At 43.7% G+C, this 24,315-nt stretch overlaps 1 protein-coding gene across 1 annotated transcript in view; it reads right to left on the bottom strand.

Moving 5' to 3' along the window:
- Positions 1 to 530: 530 nt before the first annotated feature.
- The window catches only part of LOC107286743 (transmembrane protease serine 11C), a 29,860-nt gene continuing 6,075 nt past the window's right edge, over positions 531 to 24,315 (bottom strand). The window contains exons 2-6 of the mRNA XM_015815161.1: positions 20,106 to 20,274; positions 19,129 to 19,388; positions 7,062 to 7,204; positions 1,177 to 1,339; positions 531 to 562 (exon numbers count right to left, since the gene is read on the bottom strand). Of these exons, the coding sequence (XP_015670647.1) occupies positions 1,178 to 1,339; positions 7,062 to 7,204; positions 19,129 to 19,388; positions 20,106 to 20,274 (734 nt within the window). The 3' untranslated portion in view covers positions 531 to 562; position 1,177. The remainder of the gene's footprint in view (positions 563 to 1,176; positions 1,340 to 7,061; positions 7,205 to 19,128; positions 19,389 to 20,105; positions 20,275 to 24,315) is intronic.

Here is a 24,315-nt window from a genome sequence, read left to right as displayed (position 1 = left end):
TTCTTCCAGAAACTTTTTCAACTTTCAGTCTGTCCTGCCATTCTCGATAGTGGTCTATCATCCAAGTACTAAACCAGGCCCAACCCTGCTTGATTTTGGAAGTCAGCCAACATTGGAAATCAGCTTCTTCGACTTTTATTTTTGAAGATTTCAGGGTGGAGGAAAGAGCAAATGTAGATGACAAAATTTTCAATAAATTGTTATAATCAAAGTATAGTATATTTATCAGGGTGGAGCTTTGAAAAGGCCAGTTCTGCAAATTTGCTAAATAAGCATAGTGTTGATTGACTGCTATGTGTGTTTTCATAAAGAAATTTCTCTATCTCCTCTTCCTAGAATGTTTTGCGGGAGAATGTCAGAAAATATTGCAGGAGTTTTGGATGTATCCTAGTACTATCACCATCAAAATTAACATTTGCTATTCCCATAGATCAGACATGTTAAACTCGTGATGTCACATGACGTTGCACAGCGTATCGGGACAGTTTTGTCATTCCCGGCAATGGGATGGCCGCAGCTTCCGGATGATGCGTCTGGTCCACGGGCCGGCAGTTTGACACACCTGCCATAGATGGAAATGCTAGTAAATTCATTATGCTTCTGATACAATAAAATAAAGAAGGAGGGTCAGGAACAAAAGCTACAACAATGCTTACATATTTCTGAATGTAAAGAAATGCTACTTTATATTAAAATCATGACGTCTTAGGTATGCCTAGCAATGAGACATTTCTGCTTCTCAGAAATAGGCCCAGAAATCTTAATATGCATCTTTCTAGAAATGAATAAATGTTTTGTGCAGCCCACTTCAAACTTACCAAGGACTGTTGTTGACATGTAGCTGCTTAATGGTTAAAGATAATATCCTGTCTTTTTAAGACTTAAACTATCTTTTACTAATGTCTTTTTGAAGGCACGGGAAAACAGAACAGTTGGAAAGTGAACAAAATTATTCAATCTATGTGAAAGCAAATTTACAATCTTTTCACTGGGAATGCACATTTTACAATAGGTGCTTTGGTTTAACAGTCCAAATATATTATTTTTTTTAAAATGTTAGTTTTATTAATGACTTATCAGATAATACAAACACTCTTATACAAAGTCATTGTCCTTTGTACCACTTGGATGCCATTTATACAGCTTCAAATATGTGCAGCTTTTTATATTTCTTACATCAAAGCCCGGTATATTTAGTAATCCAGTCTCGATAGTAAGTCACTCGTGTGTAGACGCCAGGCTTATTTGGTTTTCCACATTCATCCCCCCAGCTCACTATGCCAACAAGGTACCACATTTGTCTTGAATCAAATGTCATCAGTGGACCCCCGGAGTCACCCTAGCAGGAGAAAAATCATTTTTAGTTTGAAGCAAAAAAAAAAAAACTATTTAAAAAGCTAACATTTATATTCATTATATGTCTTTGTGACGTTAAAATGAATTTTGTGCTTTTCAACTTATTTTTTCATCACCATTTTTATACATTTCACAAAAAGCAAAAAAGCTATGTCCATAATTATCTGATGATTTTCCAACCAACCCTGAGAAAGAACCATGAATTTTGTTTGACTCAAAAGAGGCAGTGCATACCCAAGAACCATTACTTTGTATTGCGAACTGTATACATGTGAGGTACACAAGAAATGTACATGTTGTAATTTTCTATTTCTGTTAAATGAATAGACATATAGAGGCACTTAGCTAAGGTACTTTTAGGAAAGGAGATATAATAAGCTGAAGGAATAGAGAGGAATTATATATACTGACTTAAAGCATACTTTTAGAATAGCACACACTATTGTAGAATAGCATATAGCTTATGAATAACATATTATTCAATTTATATAAGGTTTACTCTTTATAAAAACTGCCTAGAGTTAGTATTTTAAAGTATAACTATGAACCAAAGTGCAGCCATGTTTAACTGAAGCATGAACTCTGTTACACACATAGCTTTTAGATGAAAAGTAGGCACTCTTATAGATAAACAAGAGAAGACATAAATCTTTTATAATTGCAATTATTCAGTTTGGGTAACAGTTCACCTTGTAGATAAGGCTATACACTTAGTTAGCAGGATGTTACAAATCATGCCATAGAAAAGGGAATGAAGATAAAATAGGAACAAAAGGGGCTTTTGATCTAATAATTGGAGGGTTTGGTAATTGTAATGGTTGTTAGGAGATCAGAAAACATGTTATCGGGTGGGCCTATCAACTGGGCTCACTTTGGAAGGATGTGGCGTGATGCATGGGATGGTATAAAAACCTATGCAAAAAATGATTCAGGTGTGGACTCTGGGATTTGCCATTTGCAAAAGCTTTAATAAAACTTGTTTTGTTTTCCAACACCCTTGGAGTTGAATTTTTATTCCTCACATATGTCATGGTTCCGATAGATGAAACCAGTAAAAGAACTTCAAGGCAAGAATTCTTCCTTAAAGAAGATTTTATTTAGGAAACAAAGTATCGGCACTTACATAGTTGAACCCAAGAATGAGATTCCCTCCTCCCAGATACAAAGTAACAAATTGCAAATCCCACCCCACAAGAGCTGTCATAAATCATGTTCCCCAATTAGCACAAAACGCGGGCTTTCCTCCCCGGCCCCTCAGCACGCCAAAACCTTATCAGAACATGTCCTTGAGTTTCCACACTTCTATATTGTTATGGCTAACAAAATTTGTAGGCTAACAAAATCCTCAGGCATTTACCCCAGCCCCTCTTCTACATCTGAACTCTAAAAGAATAAAAAGGCACATTAAAAGCAAAACTAAAAATGGCTGCTGGTTCTCAATTGTCAGAGCGACAACATCCATTGTCACAGCGTTGACATCTGCCCCCCCCCTTAACAAAAAAGTGTAATCCTGCAATTTAGACAGAAGCATAGGTTGCCCCTTGGCTTATTGGGGTGTTGGTCATAGAATTTACAGATGAGCCTATGAGCTTTCACATCATCGGATTTCACCCAAGTGGCATCTGATAATGGGTATCCCTTCCACTGTACTAAATACTGTAACTTTCCCTTAAAAATTCTAGAATCAAGTATACGTTTTACTTCGTAATGTGTTTGTCCAGCTACCACTAGGGGACCAGGTGCTTTCTTGGGAGGAGGTTGTAAAGTGAACCCCTGGAAAGGCTTTAATAAACTACAATGAAAAACAGGGTGAATTTTTCCTAGGAGTCGTGGGAGTTTCAACTCCACTGTAACTGGGTTTATGATTCTGATAATGGGGAAAGGACCTAGGTATTTTGGTCCTAATTTCTTACTAGGCAATTTGAGTCGCAGATATTTTGTGGATAAGTAAACTTTTTCCCCAACATGGAACAATCTCTGGGAAGCCCTTTTCTTATCAGCTTGTTTTTTTATAGGTCTCCAAGGCTTTCTTCAGCGCGATTTTTGTTTTGTCCCATACTTCCCCCCCACCCTGCCAGCCATTGGTCAAGAGTCTGGGAGGTAGAGGGTCCTTGAGGATACTCAGATATTGGGTTGAATTCCTTCCCCATAGCGATCTTAAAAGGCGTAAAACCAGTGCTGCTATGAACAATGTTGTTGTAAGCCACCTCAGCAAAAGGGAGGAGGTCAGTCCAGTTCGTTTGTTGATAGTCCACATAGTATCTACAAGTCCATTTGTACCCCTGTCTTGGGAACTATGAGCTTGACAGCGAGGGCAAAAGGTGGGATGGGCCGACTCACCATAGGGTCATTTTCTCCCTTGTCACTGTCGTAGGAGGCCAGAGTGGGGGTTGTTCCATCTGGAGTCTCAGCTATCTCCTGCGTAGGCGATGTGATCTGGGTGACAGGTTGTTGTGTGACCCTGCTTGACTTTTCTTTTGTTGGCAGCTGGGTGGGTTTCTTCCTCTCCAGCAGTCCTGATTTACCTTTCTGCTGGGGATATGGGATCGGACAATTCGCCGCTCGATGTCCCTGTTGGCCACATCTGAAGGACTTGATCAGCGGGCCCGTAAGTGGCTTAGGAGATTCCATAGCTATGGTTGCTGGGGTTCTCCACGGTGGTAGCCATCTAGTTTGTTCCGGCTTTGGCTCAGTTTCTGGAAGAGTTGGCTTCTTATAGCGTGCAAGCTCGATGTCTAGCTTCACTGCCATTTGGTACCACTCTTGTAGTTGATCAGGAACTCCCCGATACAGGCCTGGGATAGATGCTCATCTAGTCCCTCTTTGAAGTGATGTACCAGGAAGTGCTCTGGCTACCTCTCAATCTGACCTGCTACCCTCCAAAATTCTTGCACATATTCCAATGCAGGCCTGCTGGCTTGCTTTACTTCGTGAATGTATTTTTCGGCTTTGACAGCTATGGACTCGTCCTTGAATCTGGCTCTCAAACCTCAGATGAAGAGATGGAGGTTCCCTAGTTCAGGTGCTTGTTCATTGTACAAGTTATTTAGCCACTCAGATGCTTCCCTCTCTAAATTGGCTGTGGGGTCGGGGTAAAAATTGGCATTTCGGTTCATATGGGAACGCACTTGATTGAGGAAGAAAACCAACTTCTCTGGATCACCATCAAAAGTGGCCTTAAAAGGTGGTGCCATTATGGGTTGCTGCCCGCCTAATTGCTGTTGTCCTCCCAGCTGTGGTTGCACGTCTAACTGCTGCTGGCCCCCCAGTGGCTGCTATGTGCCTGGTGGTTGCTGTCATGCAACAGATTGCACAATCACCCCAGCTGTTGAACCAAGTCGCATTGAACCTCTACATTTAGGTCAGCTCTAAGTGCAGGTCCCTGGCTCGGGTGATGATGGTGGTGATAATCAGGGCTAAGCGACCGATGGTAGTAACGTTCAGTGCTCTCACGGTACCAATAGTGATCAGGGCTCCGATGGTATCGGTGAAGGTCTGGGCTTCGGTAGCATGGGCGTCTCTTGGGACTGTCGTAATGATTCTGCCATCTGGAGCTTTTGCGGCGGTGATGCCTGTCAAGAGACCGTGACGAACGACGCCAATCAGGGCTTCTCCGATAGCCAAGGCTGTCACGTTGTGAGTGGCGTTCTGGCCTCCTTGACACTCGATGATGGCCTGGACTGTCGCCCCATGACTGACAGTCAGGCTCTTCCTCCCCACTGGGCTTGAGGTCGATGCTGGTGACTCTGAGCATGGAGTAGCCACCCAAGCTCCGTCACTGGGGCTAAGGCTTCTTCTGGGCATAGATTGGTGCTGATCTCACCGGTCATCATGTTCACTAATGGGCAAGGAGCGGGTAATCTGTCCCTCGCTTCCCACATCTAGCCCCTCAAATGTCTCCACCAACTTCTCCACCGATTGGCTACAGACTGCAAACAGGTACTTCCACTGATCCAAATCTTCTGCCACCACCAACCTTTTTGTTCTTTTCCGTTCGGGGGAGTGTGATTCCCGTGAGGCACCCGTTTGCAACTCTGACTCAGCTATTCTTGAAGAACTCTTCCTTGATTGGACTGCCTTGGGATGCTTAAGGTCTCCACTGGGCAGGGTCCACTCTGAGGACCACAATAGCTCCTGCGTTTTGGGTCTCGATCCCACTGTCAGAGGTTCTGAATTCACTTTCTCCAATGATGGAAGGGCTTGCGCTCCCTCCGCTGAGGCAGCTGCCGTGATGCTGGTTGTCGGTGCATCTTTTTTCTCCATGCTGAATCTTCCCAGAATCTTTGTCTACCTCCCCTGATTTGGGAAGGTGACTGGAGCTCAGGATGTTAGAGTAGATAGGATTCTTGGGTTAATGTCATGGTTCCGATAGATGAAACCAGTAAAAGAACTTCAAGGCAAGAATTCTTCCTTAAAGAACATTTTATTTAGGAAACAAAGTATCGGCATTTACATAGTTGAACCCAAGAATGAGATTCCATCCTCCCAGATACAAAGTAACAGATTGCAATTCCCACCCCACAAGAGCTGTCATAAATCACATTCTCCAATTAGCATAAAACGTGGGCTTTCCTCCCCGGCCCCTCAGCCCGCCAAGCTGGCTGTGCCAAGTTGTCTCATTCCACCCTGAGTATTGCCTTATAACAACCCTGATCCACAAGCTACCTTAATTGCCAGTAAACGTCTGGGTGCAATTCAAAATCCTGATAACTACCTATAAAACCCTTTATTGGCATAGGACCAGGTTATTTGCAGAATTGCCATTCTCCCCTGGTTTTTGTCTATATGTATGACTATGCAGGATCAATGTGCTTCAGATTCCCTTGATCAAATAATGTCGCATATTGAGACCAAAGCATTATTTCTTGATCATTCTTTATTATGGCACTGTTGTCTGGAGTGGTATCTCCCCAGAGATCCATATGCTGTCAGAAATCCTTGCCATACCCCTGGCAAAAAGACACGAGTTGATGAGTTCACAGGTGGCTGGATTTAATCAAGGAATATCTGGCATGCGTTTAGGCAAGTAAACAACTATCAAAGTCAGCGCTGGGAGCAACCGCCTCCCAGCGCCTTATATTACACACCCCTCAGCCGGTCCCACTCCCCTCCCACCTAACCAGCATCCGGTAGGTGCGGTTTCAAAGTCAGCCAGGCAGGATGCGCTGCAGCCCCAGTTCCATGAGCATCCCTGCATCATCTGGCTGCACATTGGACTGCGCTGCCAGTTCTTCGGCTCCCTGCCGCTTCCCTGCACCAAACAGCTGTTCGGCGACGTGGAAATGAGCCGCTCAGCTGTCCGGTGGGATGACTATGGGGCCGACAATTGTGCTGCCACGCGCCATCCATCAACAAGCCAGGTAACAAGAGACGGTCTGATGATGTTGTTCCAGACATCATTATAAATTTAGTCTTTTTCCCAGGCCTTGAAGTAGGATGTTTATCTCTAACATAGGATTTTCTTTTTATTGTTTTCTGTTTTTTTAAGTATAAATTGCCCAGACCCATTCTTGAGTCACGCAATCTCATATCTAATTAAATATTGCTCAATAGATCAAAATGATTTTTTTTAAAAAGACTAAAAGATAAGATTAATTTTGATAGATTCAAGATAATTAGTATTCCGCAAATAGCAATTAAATCTCTAAACTGGATGAATGCTGATTCTTTTTTAGGCCACTAGTTGAGATAAGATATAATCATACCTGGCACGAATCAATTCCTCCTTCAAGATATCCAGCACATATCATTCCAGGTTTTATTGCCCCATTGTACACTTCCTTTCTATTGCAAACTTTGGAGTCTATGAGTTTTACTGTTGCTTCCTGAAGGACATTAGGCGTTTCACCTGAACAGAAATATCCAGTTATTTTCCCAGATTATTTGCATTAACACAGAAAAGGCATTAAATAACATATTCAGCACATACAATATTTGCTTGTTTGTTAAATTTATATTGCTCCTGCATTACCAGTGACTCTGGGTGGTTTACAGTGGTATAAAAGCATAAATATAAAAGCATTAAAATAACAAAACACAATATTAAATAAAGCTTAAGAACCAAGAGTATGGATGATATGATTTATCTCTCACTCAACCCACCACCTCCAGCATAACATGCCCCATCGGGGTCCCAAGCCCACCAGCACATCAATACATATTTTCACACCTTACTGTTGTCACACCCAACTTTTTAATCTAAATCTGGCTTTTTAAAATTAAGCATGTTGCCCAAACAAAGAATATCTATCATTTCTTGCTAACAATAAGTGAGTATTGCGGGAGATTATGGTCTCAAGGATGCCCAGTTTAGGGTAGTCCAACGGCTTGTGGACATAGATTTGCAATATTTAAGAGCCAGAGCCAACAAAACCTGCTCCCCTTTGATCCTCAGCCATTCTAATAATTATGGATTGAGGATGGCTTCATATTTCTATACTCTAACCATTCCCAAGTATAGAAGAGTCTTTTCCCTGGCCCGTTTCAATGTCTTGCCCTCAGCACTACTCGATGGGCGATTTAAGAGGCTCCCGTTTATTGAGCGACTATGCCCCTGTGATAGGGTCGAAGTTGAAACTGTGGAGCATGTCTTATCATACTGCCCTATGTATAACACAGGCAGAATTAAATTATTGTCTCTCCTTGGAATTGATCCCTCTGGTTCTAATGTTAGTAATTTGGTTTTATATTGTCTAGGGGATGGCTCCTCCTATATTACTTATCAGGTTTCTAAATTTCTTTTAAGAGCTGTAACTATTAGAGGAGAACATTGTAATTCCCTTTAGCCAAGGCTTCTGGTGCTTAATTGTTTGTGATTATATTTTTCTTGTGTTTTCTTTTGTTGCTCTTGCATTTTGGTCTGTGACCGCAAAATAAAATATTATTATTATTAAGTGAGTATTGCTCTAATTAGTGAGTATTGCTCTAATAAATAAATACTAAATAGGCATTTTTATAAGAAAAATATAGGTATCAAAACCTGAATAAAGATTATGAGAAGATAGCAGAAATTAATCAGAATTTTCCCTTTAGATTAGAAGATATTAGAAAGGAAAAGATGAGTAGTAACTAAGAAAATTGGTTATTTGGGGCAAATATATTTTAGTTTCAATGACAAACTTGGTGAAATTGTATTATATTAAAAACTAAACTGCCTGTGACCCATTTGGTCACCCTTTGAGAGAAAGGTAGGGCACTCTGATGTGGTTAGAATGAACATTAAATTTTCCTGAATAGTATTTGTTATGTCCTGGGCCTGCTGAATGACTCAGCAGGCTCAGAAAGCTGCAGAAGGCCCGGGCAGACCACGTGGTTGCCCAGGACCAGACAGGCTGTCTCCAGCCTTGTGCGCATGTGCAAGGCGGGAGATTAGCCTTGCATTGATTGGCTGATGCTGTCCCTGCAAGGGGAGTATAAAAGGCCCTGCGCCATTTTGTTTTCTGTTATGTTGGTAAAATTGAATAAAGAAGATTTCTTTTGTTACTCCTTCATCTTAATGCCTTTGACTCGCAAACAGAACATTGGCGACGAAGGTGGGATCCGCTGCAAGACAGACAACAGAAGAAGCTAGGGACTCACCACAGAAGTCCTGAAGCGCTGGGAAGTTCGGCGTCCGGAGACTGCGACTCTGCCTGCCAGTACGAGAACGCTGGAGGTGAGCTTGGCAAAGGGGACCTCTTCTCAGAGGCTTGCAGCGGGAGGCGTTGACGAAGCTCCAGGCTGTAACAATGTCCAAGCTTGGCCGTCTGTCTGAGTTTGACACAGCTCATCCAGAACGCTGGAGCTCTTACGTGGCCCGGGTGGAGAACTACTTTCAGGTAAACCAGATCTGAGAAGATGGCCTCAAAGCTGCTATGTTGCTGTGTGTCTGTGGGCAAGAGACTTTTGATATAGCGGAGAATCTGGTCACCCCAGCACCTCTTGAGTCAGTTGCCTATGCTGAATTGAAGAAGATGCTGCGAGAACACTTCAAACCCAAGCTCTCAGTGATTGCATGGCGACACACATTTGAGCAGAGGGACCAGAAGCCTGGTGAGTCTGCTGCGGACTTTATTGCTGTGCTCTGACAAGCAGCTAGGCCCTGTGAATTCAAGGACCTGGAAGAGAGGCTTCAAGATCATTTAGTTTGTGGCCTGAGAAGCAGGGAGCTGCAGCAGAAGATCTTCGCCAAAGAAGATGTCTCGTTTCAAGATGCCTTGAGAGAGATTGCAGCTGAAGAAGGCCTTGCGGCTCACTAGAAATCCTCCAACTTCAGTCTCCGTCCATCATGAGGTCGCTCAAGAAGTTCCTGAACAGGATCCAGAGATGGAGGTTGACTGGTTGCAGCAGCCAGCGGAGAGGAGGCCAAAGGCGCGTCTTGACAAGGCAACTACATTCCCTCAGTGTTTCGGATGTGGAGGATGCCACAAGTGCTCCGACTGCCACTTCCGCTCCGTCATTTGCTGGGTATGTGGCAGGCAAGGCCACATTGCCTCCGTCTGTTTGGGTCGCCAGGACAGGCCTTCGGAAGAATTGCTTCAGAAAGGTACCAGGGTCCCCAGCCAACACAGGGTGGATTTCTGCACGTTGCACAGGAGCATTTTCTAGACAGGGGCTCACAGGCTGCTTAGGAAGAAGCTTCACATTGAAGTGAAATTGAAAGGGGTTCCCTTGTAGATGGAGTTGGACACAGGGTCCGCTCTATCAATCATTTCTTATGACACCTTTAAAAGGATCTGCAGCAGAAGTGGCCTTCGAGTTAAACTCAGGCCATCCAATTTAATCCTTACTGACTTCCAGAATTTCAGAGTCAACGTGAAGGGGGAGGCCATGCTCAAAGTGCAGTGTAGGAGTTTTGGAGGGCTGCTAGATATGGTGGTAGTTTGGGGTGATTGCACAAGTCTTATTGGACTCGATTGGTTCGAGGCCCTTGGGATTCAAGTGACTGGACTCCACAGTCTGTAAACGTCAGGCCTTGCAGAAGTTTGCAAGGAGTTTGCTGATGTGTTCAGTACAGAGCTTGGCTTGTACAAGGGGCCTCCCATTGCTCTACGCTTAGACCCAGCCATCACACCCATACGGATTAAGCCTCGAAGGGTGCCTTTTGCACTGAAAAACAAAATTGATGCAGAGCTGGATAAGCTGCTCCAGCAGGGAATCTTAGAGCCTGTGGACAGTAGTCCATGGGAAACCCCCATAGTCACACCTCTGAAGACAAATGGAGAAGTCTGAATTTGTGCGGACTATAAATGCACACTTAACAAAGCCTTGCAACAGCATGGGTATCCGGTGCCTGTGATGAGCCACATTCTGGCCTCCCTCAAAGGGGGGTGAATCTTTGCAAAGCTTGATTTGGCACAGGCCTACCAATAGTTACCTGTTGATGAGGCAACGGCTGAGGCCCAAACAATTGTGACGCAGCAGGGAGTCTTTAAAGTAAAAAGGCTGCAGTTTGGGGTTAACGTGGCCCCTGGCATCTTCCAAAGTATGATGGAGCGAATGCTCTGTGGTATTCCTGGGGTCTGTTCCTACTTCGATGGCGTCCTCATTGCTGGGGAGTCATCTTTGAATCTGGCCAAAAGGCTAAGGGCTGTCTTGCTTCGTTTCCGCCAAGTGGGGCTGAAGCTGAAGCAAGATAAATGTAAAATTGGAGTTACATCCACTGAATTTTTGGGATTCCGTATTGATGCTGAAGGCATCCATCCTGCTGAATCCAAGCAATTCAGCAGGCCCCAAGTCCCAAGTCCAAAAGTGAACTTCAGGCTTTTCTGGGACTGTCAAACTTCTATCATTCATTTCTCCCTCACAAGGCTGCAATGGCTGAGCCATTACACCGGCTCTTGGACAAACAGGCTCCATGGCAGTGAACAAGGGTCCATGAAAGGAGCTTCACAGAGGTCAAGGTCTTGCTCTCTTCAAATGCGGTTTTAGCACATTAAAATGAGCAATTGCCTGTGTGCATCGCCTGTGATGCATCCCCTTATGGGGCTGGGGCAGTGCTCAGTCACCTGAAGGCTGATGGGACACAAGTCCCTGTGGCCTACTATTCCAGGACTCTGTCTTCTGCAGAGCATAATTATGCTCAGATTGACAGAGAAGCCTTGGCCATAGTGGCGGGCATAAAGAAATTCCATGACTTTTTATATGGCTGCCACTTCACGGTCTACACAGACCATAAGCCTCTGCTGGGTTTGTTTACAACAAACAAACAAACCCCACACATAATCTCTCCTAGAATGCTGAGATGGTCAATTTTCATGTCAGCATACGACTACACTCTGGTTCACAAACCAGGCAAAGAAATGGGCCATGCAGATGGCCTCAGCAGATTACCTCTACAGCAGATAGAGGCAGATCCTGCTCCTGCTCTTCACATTCTCTCCATTCAGGAATTGCCTGAATCTCCCCTCAATGCTAGGGATGTGGCTGCAGAAACCACTACTGATCACACGCTCACACGTGTGCTGACATGGGTGTTGTCAGGATGGCCTGACACATGTCCTGGTGCAGAATTCTAGAGTTTCTGGCAAAGGAAGCATGAGCTTTCCACTTTCAAGGGTTGTCTGCTATGGGATAGCAGGGTAGTGATCCCAGCCTCATTGAGGACTAGAGTGTTGCTTTCTCTGCATGAGGGACATCCGGGAATAGTCCGGATGAAAATGCTTGCGCGCAGCCATCTCTGGTGGCCTGGGCTCGATAAAGAGATTGAGACCCAGGTTCATGGATGCCAAGTGTGCCAACAGTCAAGGCCTGAAATGCCTCAGGCTCCTGTACATAGGTGGGAGGAGACACACGCCCATTGGTCGAGGGTTCATATCGACTACACTGAGCCCTTTCAGGGGCAATTCTTCCTTCTCCTCGTTGACAGCTATTCCAAGTGGCTAGAGGTTGTACCTGTTTCCTCCACTACTACTGCTAGGACCATCCAGGTGTTGAGAGGAATCTTCGCTTCCCATGGGCTTCCAGACGTCCTTGTCTCCGACAACGGACCCCAATTCACTTCTTCTGAGTTTCAGGCTTTTCTACAGGCCAACTTGATCCGGCATGCCACTTCAGCACTGTTCCATCCAGCTTCCAATGGCCAGGCTGAGAGGATGGTGCGCACTACCAAAGATGCTCTTAAGAGAATCACTCATGGCAGCTGGCATCACAGGTTAGCTGACTTTCTTCTTTGCCAATGCACCACACCTTGCACAGCCACAGGAAAGAGCCCAGCTGAACTCCGCTAGGGTCACCGCCTCATCACTAAACTGGACAGGTTGCACCCAGACCGGGTGGCTTCACAAGTGTCACAGCCGCGGGCACCTAGGAGACTACAGGTGGGCGATCCGGTCTGGGCAAGGAACTATGGACCTGGACATCTCTGGGTGACAGCAGTGGTATGCAAGGTCTCTGGGCCGCTGTCCTACAAAGTGGCCTTGGATGATGGTTGTGTGATCCGACGTCACATTGACCAACTGCGCTGGAGGCTTCCCAGCCACACTTCCGCTCCTGGTTCTGTTCTTGGGGGGGAGGAGAACCACGATTACGATTGTAGATCACAGTCTCTCTGCCCAAGCGGACTTTCACATGCTGCAGCACATGTTCCAGAAGGGGGTTTTGCCATGGAGGCGGCTCCTGACTCTGGCACAGACACCGGGTCAATGGGACATTGCTGGCAATCGGCTACTCAGGCCACTCCTGCTGCTGGTCTTGGGCTCGAAGGACAGTGCTCCCAAGAGGGGTCCATTGTGGATTTGGGGAATTCCACCCCACCACTGGGCTTGGGGACTTCCATCCCCCCAAGGAACTCTGGTTTGGGTTCAGAGGATCCAGCCAGTGAGCAGCTGGGAGGGTCACCTGGGTCTTTGGGGCATCAAAGTCCTGGTCTGCCTAGCCTGGCAGGTGAGCTGGCAGGCCAGGCACACACACTGGCTCCAAGAAGGTCACTGCGGGCCAAGGGTCCACACAAACATCTAAAGGACTATGTGAGTTTCCTGTCTAGTATGAGGGAGGCTTAATAGTTCTCTAGAAATCAGAACACACTCAAAAGAAGGGGTGTTATTTTTCACTATATTAAACAGTTGATGCATTTTGTGAATACAAGAAATGTAAGACTGGGTCTGCCTGTGTGCAGGCATAACTGTGTTTAGAATAACAACATGCTTAACTGAACACGTGTACATGTATGCTGCTCCAACAGTAAGTCTTACTTATTGTTTTATCCCAGGGAGGAGAGGTGTTATGTCCTGAATGACTCAGCAGGCTCAGGAAGCTGCAGAAGGCCCGGGCAGACCACGTGGTTGCCCGGGACCAGACAGGCTGTCTCCAGCCTTGTGCACATGCGCAAGGTGGGAGATTATCCTTGCATTGATTGGCTGATGCTGTCCCTGCAAGGGGAGTATAAAAGGCCCTGTGCCATTTTGTTTTCTGTTCTGTTGGTAAAATTGAATAAAGAAGACTTGTTTTGTTACTCCTGCTTCGTCTCAATGCCTTTGACTCGCAAACAGAACAGTATTGCTATCACTTTGCTTTAAAAATAACCAGGGGTGGGCAAAAAAGCAGCAGGAAAAGGAGCAACTTCCAATTTCCTGCCAGTTTTGCCACTGACTTTGCTTGTGGGAAACTGGCAAACATCAGAAATCATGGCCATTTGAACTCAAGAATGCTACAATGTCCACACCTTTGTGAATAAAACTGGTGTGAACCTCAAGGAAATTTCAATTTCACTGGATTAATAGTTCCTGGATTATTTTTACATATTCTTTAAGTTAGTAGAGATAATTATTTTGGTTCAAAAATTGTTGTAGTCTAATGCACCATTTGGGCTAATGTGAGAGTTTAAACAAGCAAATATAATGAGACTTGTAGTATATAGATATACTGAATATGGAGATCAGTGTTGAATCATTTTTTATTCCCTAGTGCACGAGTCGGCAACCCGCGGCTCTTTGAGCCACCTCCTGCGGCTCCGGAGCCTGCTCCGCCATTTGCAGAGAGAGAGAGACAGAGACAGAGACAGAGAGGCACTTGCATTCCCCTTCCCTCTCTCTCTCTCTCTCTCTCTCTCTCTCTCTCATGCCCCCTCGCAGGGCTCCTGATTGGCCCTGCGCCCGGGTGCCCCGCCCCCTGGGAGAAGGGCGGCCAGGAAATCCCTTTCCCAGGCTGGCTCAGTCCGAGGCGCAAGTGGCCGGGGAGCTGCGCGGGGAAGCCCCGAGATCCCCCCAGGGAGCGTCCCACCGAAACCTCCGCTAGCATGGGAGGCTCCAGCGTTGCCAGTGGACAGAGCTGACCGGTCGGCGGGCCGTTGCAGCGGTTCTGGCCCGAAGATGCCAGCGGCGCAGAAGGCCGGCTCGAGAGCGGAGGCCCTGGCCGTCTTTTACGCTGGCCAGCCCGGCATTCACACGACGACATGGGGCGGGGCGGGGCTGGCGAGAGAGACGCACCTTCCCGGCCCAGTGCAAATGCCTGCAGTCCAGGTGGGCATGGAGGTTGGGAGGGGGAGAGGCCGGCTGGATGCTCTTGCACGGTCCCACCTGGCTCTGGTACCGCCTGCGCTATGCCAGCCGTCCCCAGTGCTGCTCAGCTGAGCGCCCGCAGGGTCTGGATCAGGCCAGGTGGAGTGGCTCAGACAGGGCATGGGTGTGTGTGCAGAGGAGCTGCCCCCAAGTGCTAGGGCGGAGGAGGGGACCCCAGTCATTCGCCAGAGTCCTAGTATGTCTTGCTGGGCATGGACCTTATAGGTTTGTTCACCAGGATCCTGGCTGGAAGAGGGGAGGTCCCGGGCCGGGCTCGCTTTCTGCCTCTCTCTCTCTCTGAGCACGATTGCAAGCTCGCTACCTGCCCAGGGAGGGGAGAGATTAATAGGGGCGTGGGGGGGGCGATCAGCCACCATTCTGGCTGCTGCGCCGGGGCTGCTACTCTCTTCGTGGCAGCGGCATCGCCTTCCATGCTGGTCCCATCGCAAGCTAGGCACGCCCCCGCAGGCTCGCGGGAAGGATGGGAAAAGGGGTGGGCAGTGCCGATGTTGGGGGTGGGGGAAGGGAGTGGGGGGAGGAAGAAGGGATCTGTGGGGATATGGAGTGTGGGAGAAAGAGTCGGAATCCAAGATGCTCAAATCTGGGTGGACTCCCAGCAAACGCGCACCGAAGAAGTGAGGGGAGAAGGAAGAGAGGAAGAGAAATGGTGGGGGGGGGGAAAGCACCCCGTTTCTTCTTCTTCTGGTGCAAACTCTGTGCTGAAGCCAGAAGGGGGGGGAATGAGGAGGAGGAAGAGTGTGAGGAGGAGGAAGAGTGGTGATTGACAAACTGTGCCAGCCAATCTCTTTGGGGGAGGGGGTGCAGGATGGCGAGGAGGGCAGCTTGCCTTGGAGAGGGAGAGGAGAAAGAGAGACAGACCCTTTTGACATCTAAAATGAAGATAACACTGCATATATCCTTTTTTACCTTTAGTGTGTGTGTGTGTGTATGTATATGTGTGTGTGTGTGTGTGTGTGTGTGTGTAAAAGGATATATGCAGTGTTATCTTCATTTTAGATATCAAAAGGGTTTTGCAGCTCCCAGCATTTTGTTTTCGCTGGGAAACGGGTCCAAGTGGCTCTTTGAGTGTTTTGGGTTGCCTACCCCTGCCCTAGTGCTTCAAAAGGACAACAAAAGCTATGATTACTTGTTCTTCATTATTCAGTAGCTGACTAATACTACTTAAGGCTCTGGGGGTTTTTTATTTCTCTTAGATCTAGTACTAGCACAACTACAGTTCTGAATTTAGCCTCAAATAATCTTCATTAATCTTGCAAGAATAGGCTGGGAGTGCAAGAAATGAAGTTGGCAAGATAGGAGAGAGTGGTTTCCTAGTGAGACAGTATTGTAGATGGCTCAGGACTATTAAACAAATGGTCAAATTTTTGCAGACCTAAAAAAACCTAGGATTTAAAGATAGGGACAGACACATATACATCAACTTTAATTGTGTCTATGGATTGTATTTGTGGAAATCTCTAAATATTGCCCCAATTTGTAATAATCTTATGAATATCTATATGTCTGTAAACTTTTGCCAGAAAATTTTTTTTGAATACAATATCTGAAATGAAGACTGATAGGAAATATCTATTTCAATTATTTTATCAATTTCTCACCAGTCAGTTCCAGTCTGTTTCTTATCATTTTGAGGGAAGGCCTAAAAACAGACTGGTCATTGAAACATTTCTTTCATTTCCAAAGGCAATATGGGCTAAAAATTTGTAACAAGTGAATTGTCACTAATGATGTATGGTTATGTTCTGCTCCTGTTTTTCTTTTCTTTTCTTTCTTTCTTTTTCTTCCTTTCTTCCTTTCTTTCTTTTTTTGTTCCTCCTTTTTGGATTACAAGTAGTCCTGGGGTACAATGGCAATTGGGACCAGAATTTCTGTTGCTATGTGATGTGATCTTAAAGTACAATGTCACATGACCAAATAATTTAGTAATGGCAGTCCTAGCAGTCCATATTGCCATTGTAACCCAAGAACTGCACAGGTTGTTAAGCAGGAAGACGCAGGCACTACAAAGTCAACTAGGCAAAAAAGTGATGGGAGTAGGATATTTCTGACTTTGCTTGTGTAAAGTCAACAGTGAATGTCAAAAACCATAATCACATGATCATGACTCACTGCAATGTCATAATCACAAGCTGGACTCTGAGTGTCTGGAATGTGATTATATATGATGGGAACACTGCAATAGCCAAAACTATAGACTGGTCATAAGTCCCCTTTATCCAACACCATCATAATTTTAAACTGTTGCTAAATGAGTGATTGAAAGAAGGATTACATATACAGGTAGTCCTTGAGATAAACTGTAATGGAGCCTGCCCATGTTCCATGTTGCAACAGTCATTAAGCATCTCATCAAATGATCCCCCTCATCCCTGCTCTCCCCAATGAATTATTAAATTTTAAACATTAAGCAAAGCATGGGTAGGGGAGGCTCTTGGTCCTTCCAAGGCTTTCACCCCTGAGATGCCCAATGCTCCACCTCCCACTTTTTGGGTCATCATAAGCCTTTCCCCATTTCCTATTGAGTCCTTCCAAGCCTTAGGCCTGATTCCCACTCCACCAAACCAAACACCCTCTCCTCACTTATCTTTTAAAGAGCTCCAGGCCTTCCAAAGGGCTGGAATGGATTACTTCACTGCACAGCTGCATGGGTGAGTCCAGAAGCAACTGCCATTTTGTCCAGCCCACAAAATAGTAGTTGCTTCTGGGTCCCTGTCACATGGCCTGAGGACAAAGTGCTTGAAGTCTGCCCATAGCTGTGGAAGAGCTTCTGCAATGCTGTACAAACCATGTTAAGTCAGCAAAATAGATTGATTTATTACATGGTCACATGGTGCAATTCCAGAAGTGGCAACGATTCAGGGATGTAACTACAATTCATGGATGCATGTCCAGAAATCTTCAAAAGGTAAGTGTGATAGATGATGGGTATGATGTAGCAGGCCCAATAGTTGCAGGGTCCCAACAAAGGAGGATGGGGCAGAGAGGCAGGGAGCACTGCAGTGTCCTTGTGATTGGTCGTAAGGGCAAATCATTGCAGGGGACTGCAGCCATTGTAACTTTGAAATGGGGTCATATATAGCTTTTGATGGGTCTTTTTTAACTGCTAATATTATTAAATACCTGCACATATGTCAAGACTACCTGTATCTTCAAATTCTTCAAGTGGAGCCATACTGACTGCTGATATACAGATGGATTTTTGGGTAGGTTTGTGAAGGTTTGACTTCACCTGCTTCAGTATTTTTCATATTGAGTACCTCCCCAAATTTCCAAATATAAAAACAAGGTTCAGTAACCTGTAGCCCCATAACCATAAAATCTTGCTGTCCTCCAGGTTATTATTGCTGAAAACTGGTGGAACAGTTTCACGCCATTCCAAGTAAGAAAAGCCTTTCCCCTCCCCCACATTAAGTGAAATCTTGACAAGTTTAAGATGGCTAATTACTGTTTTACATTCTTACACAATGATACAGAAAAAGATAGGAATAAATAAATGTCTGGACAGCCAACGTATTGTTAATAATCTTTCTGGATGCCAATCTAATTCTTGTTGGCTTGTAGTGGTTTCTTCTGCATTAATCTTTCTCAATTAATTCCTGTCACCACCTGCACTTTCTGCACTTATTTTTTCTCTTTCAATTTTTACTACACTTTTTTCATCTTCCTTAGTCTCATTTCTTTTCTATCTCCCTGCAACTAATTTTCTTCCCTACAGGTGTAAGAAGTTGATGACATATTTGCAAATATATTATACTTAAAACTGACTGCACAAATCTCCATGAAATACACACATGACTAAACATGAGAACTAACTTGGGAATATGCCTATGAACTAGGCTTCCTGTGCTATATATAGAAACAGATGAAATCAGAAGCAAATAATTGCACGCTTTATCAAGATCTCTTATTTTCCAATATTACTTAACTTTGAATAAAAAAGCAAAATAATGATAATACTCATAACATTGTTATCCTAAATTGTCATAGGTTTATTGATAGAGTATTCACTTTTTCCCTCTTCTTTATATCCACTACTCTTGGGTGTCTCAATAATAAAAGAATGTTAAGAATGTAACCATATACATATAATTTTATTGAAATAAAAAGAAGCAAATTATAGAGTATAAATGCATAGACACATATATAGAGATACGGCTGGCAAATAATAGACAAATATCTGCTCTGATTCAAAAAAGAATAATATTTTCTTTCTCTTTAAAATGTATAATTTGTGATTAGTATAAAATATAATAGTCTTCTAAATTGGCATGCTTACCCTCATTACTAAGTGCCCCCCATCCTGTAACCACAGCATCAATATTATATGGAATCTTTTCATTTGAATCTGGGAGACAAATTCGGTGAATAGCATTTGTAAACTCTACACTTTTAGTCAACTGCAGAACAGCAATATCATGTTCATGGCCTGCATTCTGGTATTTTTCATGAATTATAATTGTTTTGACAAGCCGTATCATTAGAGAAGGTCTTAAATAGGTTCCAAAGCTAACTGTCCATTTATGTGGATTTTTTGCTCTGAAAACAAACAAAAGAGAAATATCACTGTGAATTATCTGAGTTCTACCAAAAAGAGATTACTGAAAAATAAATCAATAAAATATATTTGCATAATAAATCACAGGAATTGATGTATGTTAAATCTGTTCCCATGTAATGGATTCAAATTAGCATTCTAATATTCATGGTTGCACAGAAGATCTTTAAAATAGATGTGCAACATATTGTGAAGATTCAGAGTCCAAAATTGGCTGGTATGCATCATTGTTTATCCCTTCCCCATGATCCCAATGTCTGCCATGCTAAGCATTTAATCTCAAACCAAATATTCCTAAATCCACATTTGCTGGAACATAAGAAGGAGGCTGCTTATAAGAGACCTAGTGTGCAAAAAGAATGGCTTATTATGGTTTCTTTAGTCTTCCTATACCCCTTGCATTCCTAGACAGAGCCTTGTAGAGGACAACATGCTAAGAAGAAACATATTGTCAATGGAAAGAAATTTCAGAAAGGGAAAATGTGAAGTATGAAGACATTTCCCTGGAGATGGTTATTTCCTCAAGGAGGCAAATGGAATTCTGCATTTACCTCACAATATGTGTTTCTAGTGAAGGCCATCTTCTTCAGGCCCTCTCCATTATTATATATTTTGAATTGTTTAATTTAAGATGTCAATCAAAGCTATTTAGAATACTAATTAAAATATATCATAATTATTCTCATTTGGAAACTTACTCTCTGAAGCAATGTGCTGCAGATAGAAGCCATGTGTTGCTGATCAATGTTGCACCACAACGATGGATGTTGTTTCGCTGGAGACTGGCTTGCCATGGCCATTTCCCAGATGATACTCCTCCAGTTATTCTTGATAATCCTAATGATCTGTTATATCGAAGCCCACAAACTATTAAAGCCAAGGGGAAAAAGATTTTTCAGCTTAATAAGTATGATATACATTGGTCATAAAACTGATCAGAATTGTAACAACACAGACAAATCAAAGTTTACTCACATCTATCTACAGTTGTCAGCTTAACAGCAAAGCTCTGCACCAGGAGTGTCAAACTTGCAACATCACGTGACGTGTCGTGACATATCGACTTTTTTTCCACTGCTGGCAATGGGGTAGGTGCGGTTTCGCTGTGGCGTATCCGGCCCACAGGCCAGCAGTTTGATACCCCTGCTCTGCACTATCAAAATTTTACAAAGCAATACTCTCAAGGGCTAATCAAATTCAAGCACAGTAGGATTTGTGTGTGTGTGTGTGCGTGCGTGCGTGCTACTAGGCTCTGTAAAATTTGTAACAATTCCTCTCAGTCAAAATGCAGATAAAGTACTTTAAAATATATATATATATCAAAATATAAAACCAACCTATAAATAAATTGATAAAACACAAATTTCTAGAACTCTCTCAGTTCTAATCGGAGGCCATACCATCTAAGGAATCATGTTGAATGATTTGTTGATCTATTTTCAAAGCAGGTACATGGCAATTACCTGCTGTAAGTGTTAGGCAATATTACATATGTAAATAGAGCAGAATAATATAAAATTCATCAAATCTGCCTGGGAAATCCAGCAGTATAGTATGAATGTATTTTAAGTGCAAGTCCTTATAGAATGGCAGAATAATAAAATACAACTTACCATTTCAGTTTCCACAGATGTACATGGGCAGTTTGTCTATTAAATTTAAATTTTTAAATATTTATCGTTTAAAAGCACAAATGGGAGAATTAATATCTAGCCGCAAAGAACTCTTCTGGAAAGATAAGTATCATACCATGTAATAGAAAAGTACACTCACAAATCCCAGTCTTCTTTATGAAACATTCTTAGGTTTTAAATATTTATCTTGTGTTTTTGACTCCATTTTGAGAATAATTTTACGTAATAAACTCATTTACTCATCCATTATTTGGTGGCTAATTTTCCTCATTAAAAACCCTATGATAATTCCTCCCTAAGAATAAGATGTAACCCACAAGGTTACAGAAAGGAGTTAAGCAGGGATGCATTCTGATAATCAATTCCTGAATTAATTCTATAACCAAAGCCTGTGAGAAGACAAATGTCCATACTTTTTGCTTGCATGCCTTAATATTACTATCTTGTTATGTGTTGATGATGCAGCAATCATTCAGCATAATCCAGCTGGCCTTAAGAGAGCTATACCATGTTTCCCCGAAAATAAGACCAGGTCTTATATTTATTTTTGCTCCTAAAGACCCATTAGGGTTTATTTTCAGATGATATCTTATTTTTTCAGGTACAGGAGGGGGCAAGCGTGCAGGGGCTGATGGTGTCTGGCAGCAGCTGCAGCCTGCCTGCCCCTTGGGCAGTGCACTCTGGGGCTGCGAAGCCCGCACAGTACAGGTGCCACCACGGGCAAGCAGATGGTGGGATGGAGTGGGTGGCCAGCCACACAGGCTCCTGCTGGACAGGGCTGCTGCTACTGGCACCACCGCTGCGTGGCAGGGTGGCAGGGCTGGAGTGGCCTGGCTGTGGGGCACGTGAGGCAGCTCTGCTTGGGTATGGTATGTACAATTACTTAATTATAATTTATCATTTATTTTAAGTATTAATGTCAATAGTATTATTTATTTATATTTAATTATATATTAATATTATTATTTTATAATTCAATACATCCATCATATGTTCAAACAGACATCTGGCTGATGATCTTAATTGGAGATTATTTTGGGGGTAGGGCTTATATTAGAAGAAGCACCCTGAAAAATCATGCTAGGGCTTATTTTCTGGTTGGGTCATTTTCAGGGAAACAAGGTAATAGCTATAATCTAATACTGTAGGGAGAACATGCTGGTTATTAGTGGGAAGGAAAGGGAAGGGAAAGAGAAAGGAAAATCATGATACTTGCCCAAAATGCAAAACCACAGAGGTGGACAATTCAGGGAAATATCTGAACAAGCTTATAACTTCAAATACCTGGGAGTAGTTTTTCACTATATGAGGATCTGAATGGCCCATACCCACACCAAGTACATCAAGCAAAGAACAGAAAGATCCTCTTTGGGTATTAAAAGATTCTTCTCTAAAGAAAAGAACTGATTCTAGCAGCTTTCAGTAGTTGAAACACTTATGTTTATAGCATTCATTTCAGTTCTACTCAGCAATACATCATTATTATTCTTATAAAAATGTCTAAAATATTCCTTTCAAATTTTAAATTCTGCTAACATGATTTCTGTGTGTTTGTGTACATTTGACCATGAGTGTATTGATTAATTCTCAGACTGATAAAGAAGGCAGTTATATAAACAATAGGTTCCTTTCTATTATTAGTGGAGACTGGCTAGTTCAGCAGTAAGACAATTGATCTTCCAGCATGGAGAACTATGGCCTGTGCATTTCCCTTTCACGAATTATGAATGATGCTGTCTCTGCCCTCTCATGATGCCTAGAGACTGTGGGGTCCTGGATGGGGAATATCTTGACTATACCCTGGCAAGACTGAGTGGCTTTGGGTGAATGGAGCCTTGGGATCCAAGGTTTTGTCATCTCTAATTCTGGATGGGATTGTACTTCCCTGTTCAGAACCAGTTTGTACCTTGGGGGTTCTCCTAGACTCATGTCTCCTGCTAAAAAAGCAAGTAGTGGGCATGATTAGGAGAGCTTTTGCACAGTTCCAGTTTGTGCACCAGCTGCAATTTTTCCTGGATTCTGATTTCCTGTACTCAGTTATTCAAGTCCTAGTTATCTCTTGTCTGGCCTATTGCAATGCACACCACACAGGGCTATCCTGAAATCCACTTTGAAGCCTCAGCTGGTGCAAGAGCAGTCCTTGGGACCCTTAGGATGGCCCATATTGCACCTCTGCTCTGTGAATATCACTGGCTACCAGTCTGCTTCCAAATGCAGTTCAAGATGTTGGTTATAATTTTGAAAGCCCTTAATGGCATAGGTCCAGGCTACCTGATGAAGTGTATTGTCCCACTAAGACTAGCTTGTCTTACAGAGGGGGCACAGAGGGGGCCTACTGGAGATCCTATTGGTCAAACGAATCTCGACTATTGGAATCCAGAAGAAGAGCCTTCTCTGCTGCAGCACCCACTCTTTGGAGCATCCTGCCCTCCAAGGTAAGATCTTCTCCCAATCTGTTATCTTTTCATAACTGGCTCTTCAAATTGACCTGGGGCCCCAGTGGGGGAGTTAAACTTTGGAGGCAGCTGTTAGATAGACAGGGGACTCCACCTGCCCTCCCCACCACCATTCTGTTCCCCACACACCCATCTTTTTTTACTAGTCATTGATATATTTTATTTGTTTTCTTTTTCCTTTTTATTGTTCTGTTAATTTATTTTCACTGTGTTTAAACTTCCTTTATATTTTGTTTTTTATGGTTGTGAGATGCCTAAAGTTGCCCATGATGAGATAAGTGGCAAATAAATTTAACAATTATTATTATTATTTAATTTGCCCTCTTCATTACCCAGACTGCTGTAAGATGTTTTTGCTGTATTTTCAATTCATTGTGCACAAATTCCAAAAAGGAATTTCTGAGGAAACCAGGCTCATTAATTATGAAATATACTGTTAAGTCCGGAGAATAATGGCGCTTGAGACGAAGCATTTCTAACAAGTCTTTATTCTCTGCTTCCATTCTACGAACAACCCGAGCAGAGGCACGCAGGCCTCTATTTATACCTTCTGATCCCCGGGCAAGTTCAACCAATCAAGAGGCGGTCTTTTCCCGCCTTGCACATGCGCACAAGGCCGGCGCCACTCAGTCTGGTCCCGGGCAGCTTCTGCAAATGCCCGGGACTCTTGCAACGTCCCGAGCCTGCCTTTTGCAGGCTCAGGACACAACACCCCTTCCCCCTGGATGAAATAAGATTGCGCCCACATGGACGCCATCCTATTGATGGTAATATAATTAATAATGAGTTAATGTCACACAGTGTATAAGGTGTGGGAC

Source organism: Protobothrops mucrosquamatus, unplaced genomic scaffold (assembly GCF_001527695.2).
Source record: "Protobothrops mucrosquamatus isolate PMUCROS unplaced genomic scaffold, P.Mucros_1.0 scaffold320, whole genome shotgun sequence".
In the NCBI taxonomy this organism is placed as follows: domain Eukaryota; kingdom Metazoa; phylum Chordata; class Lepidosauria; order Squamata; family Viperidae; genus Protobothrops; species Protobothrops mucrosquamatus.
This window is presented reverse-complemented; position numbering and strand designations above follow the sequence as displayed.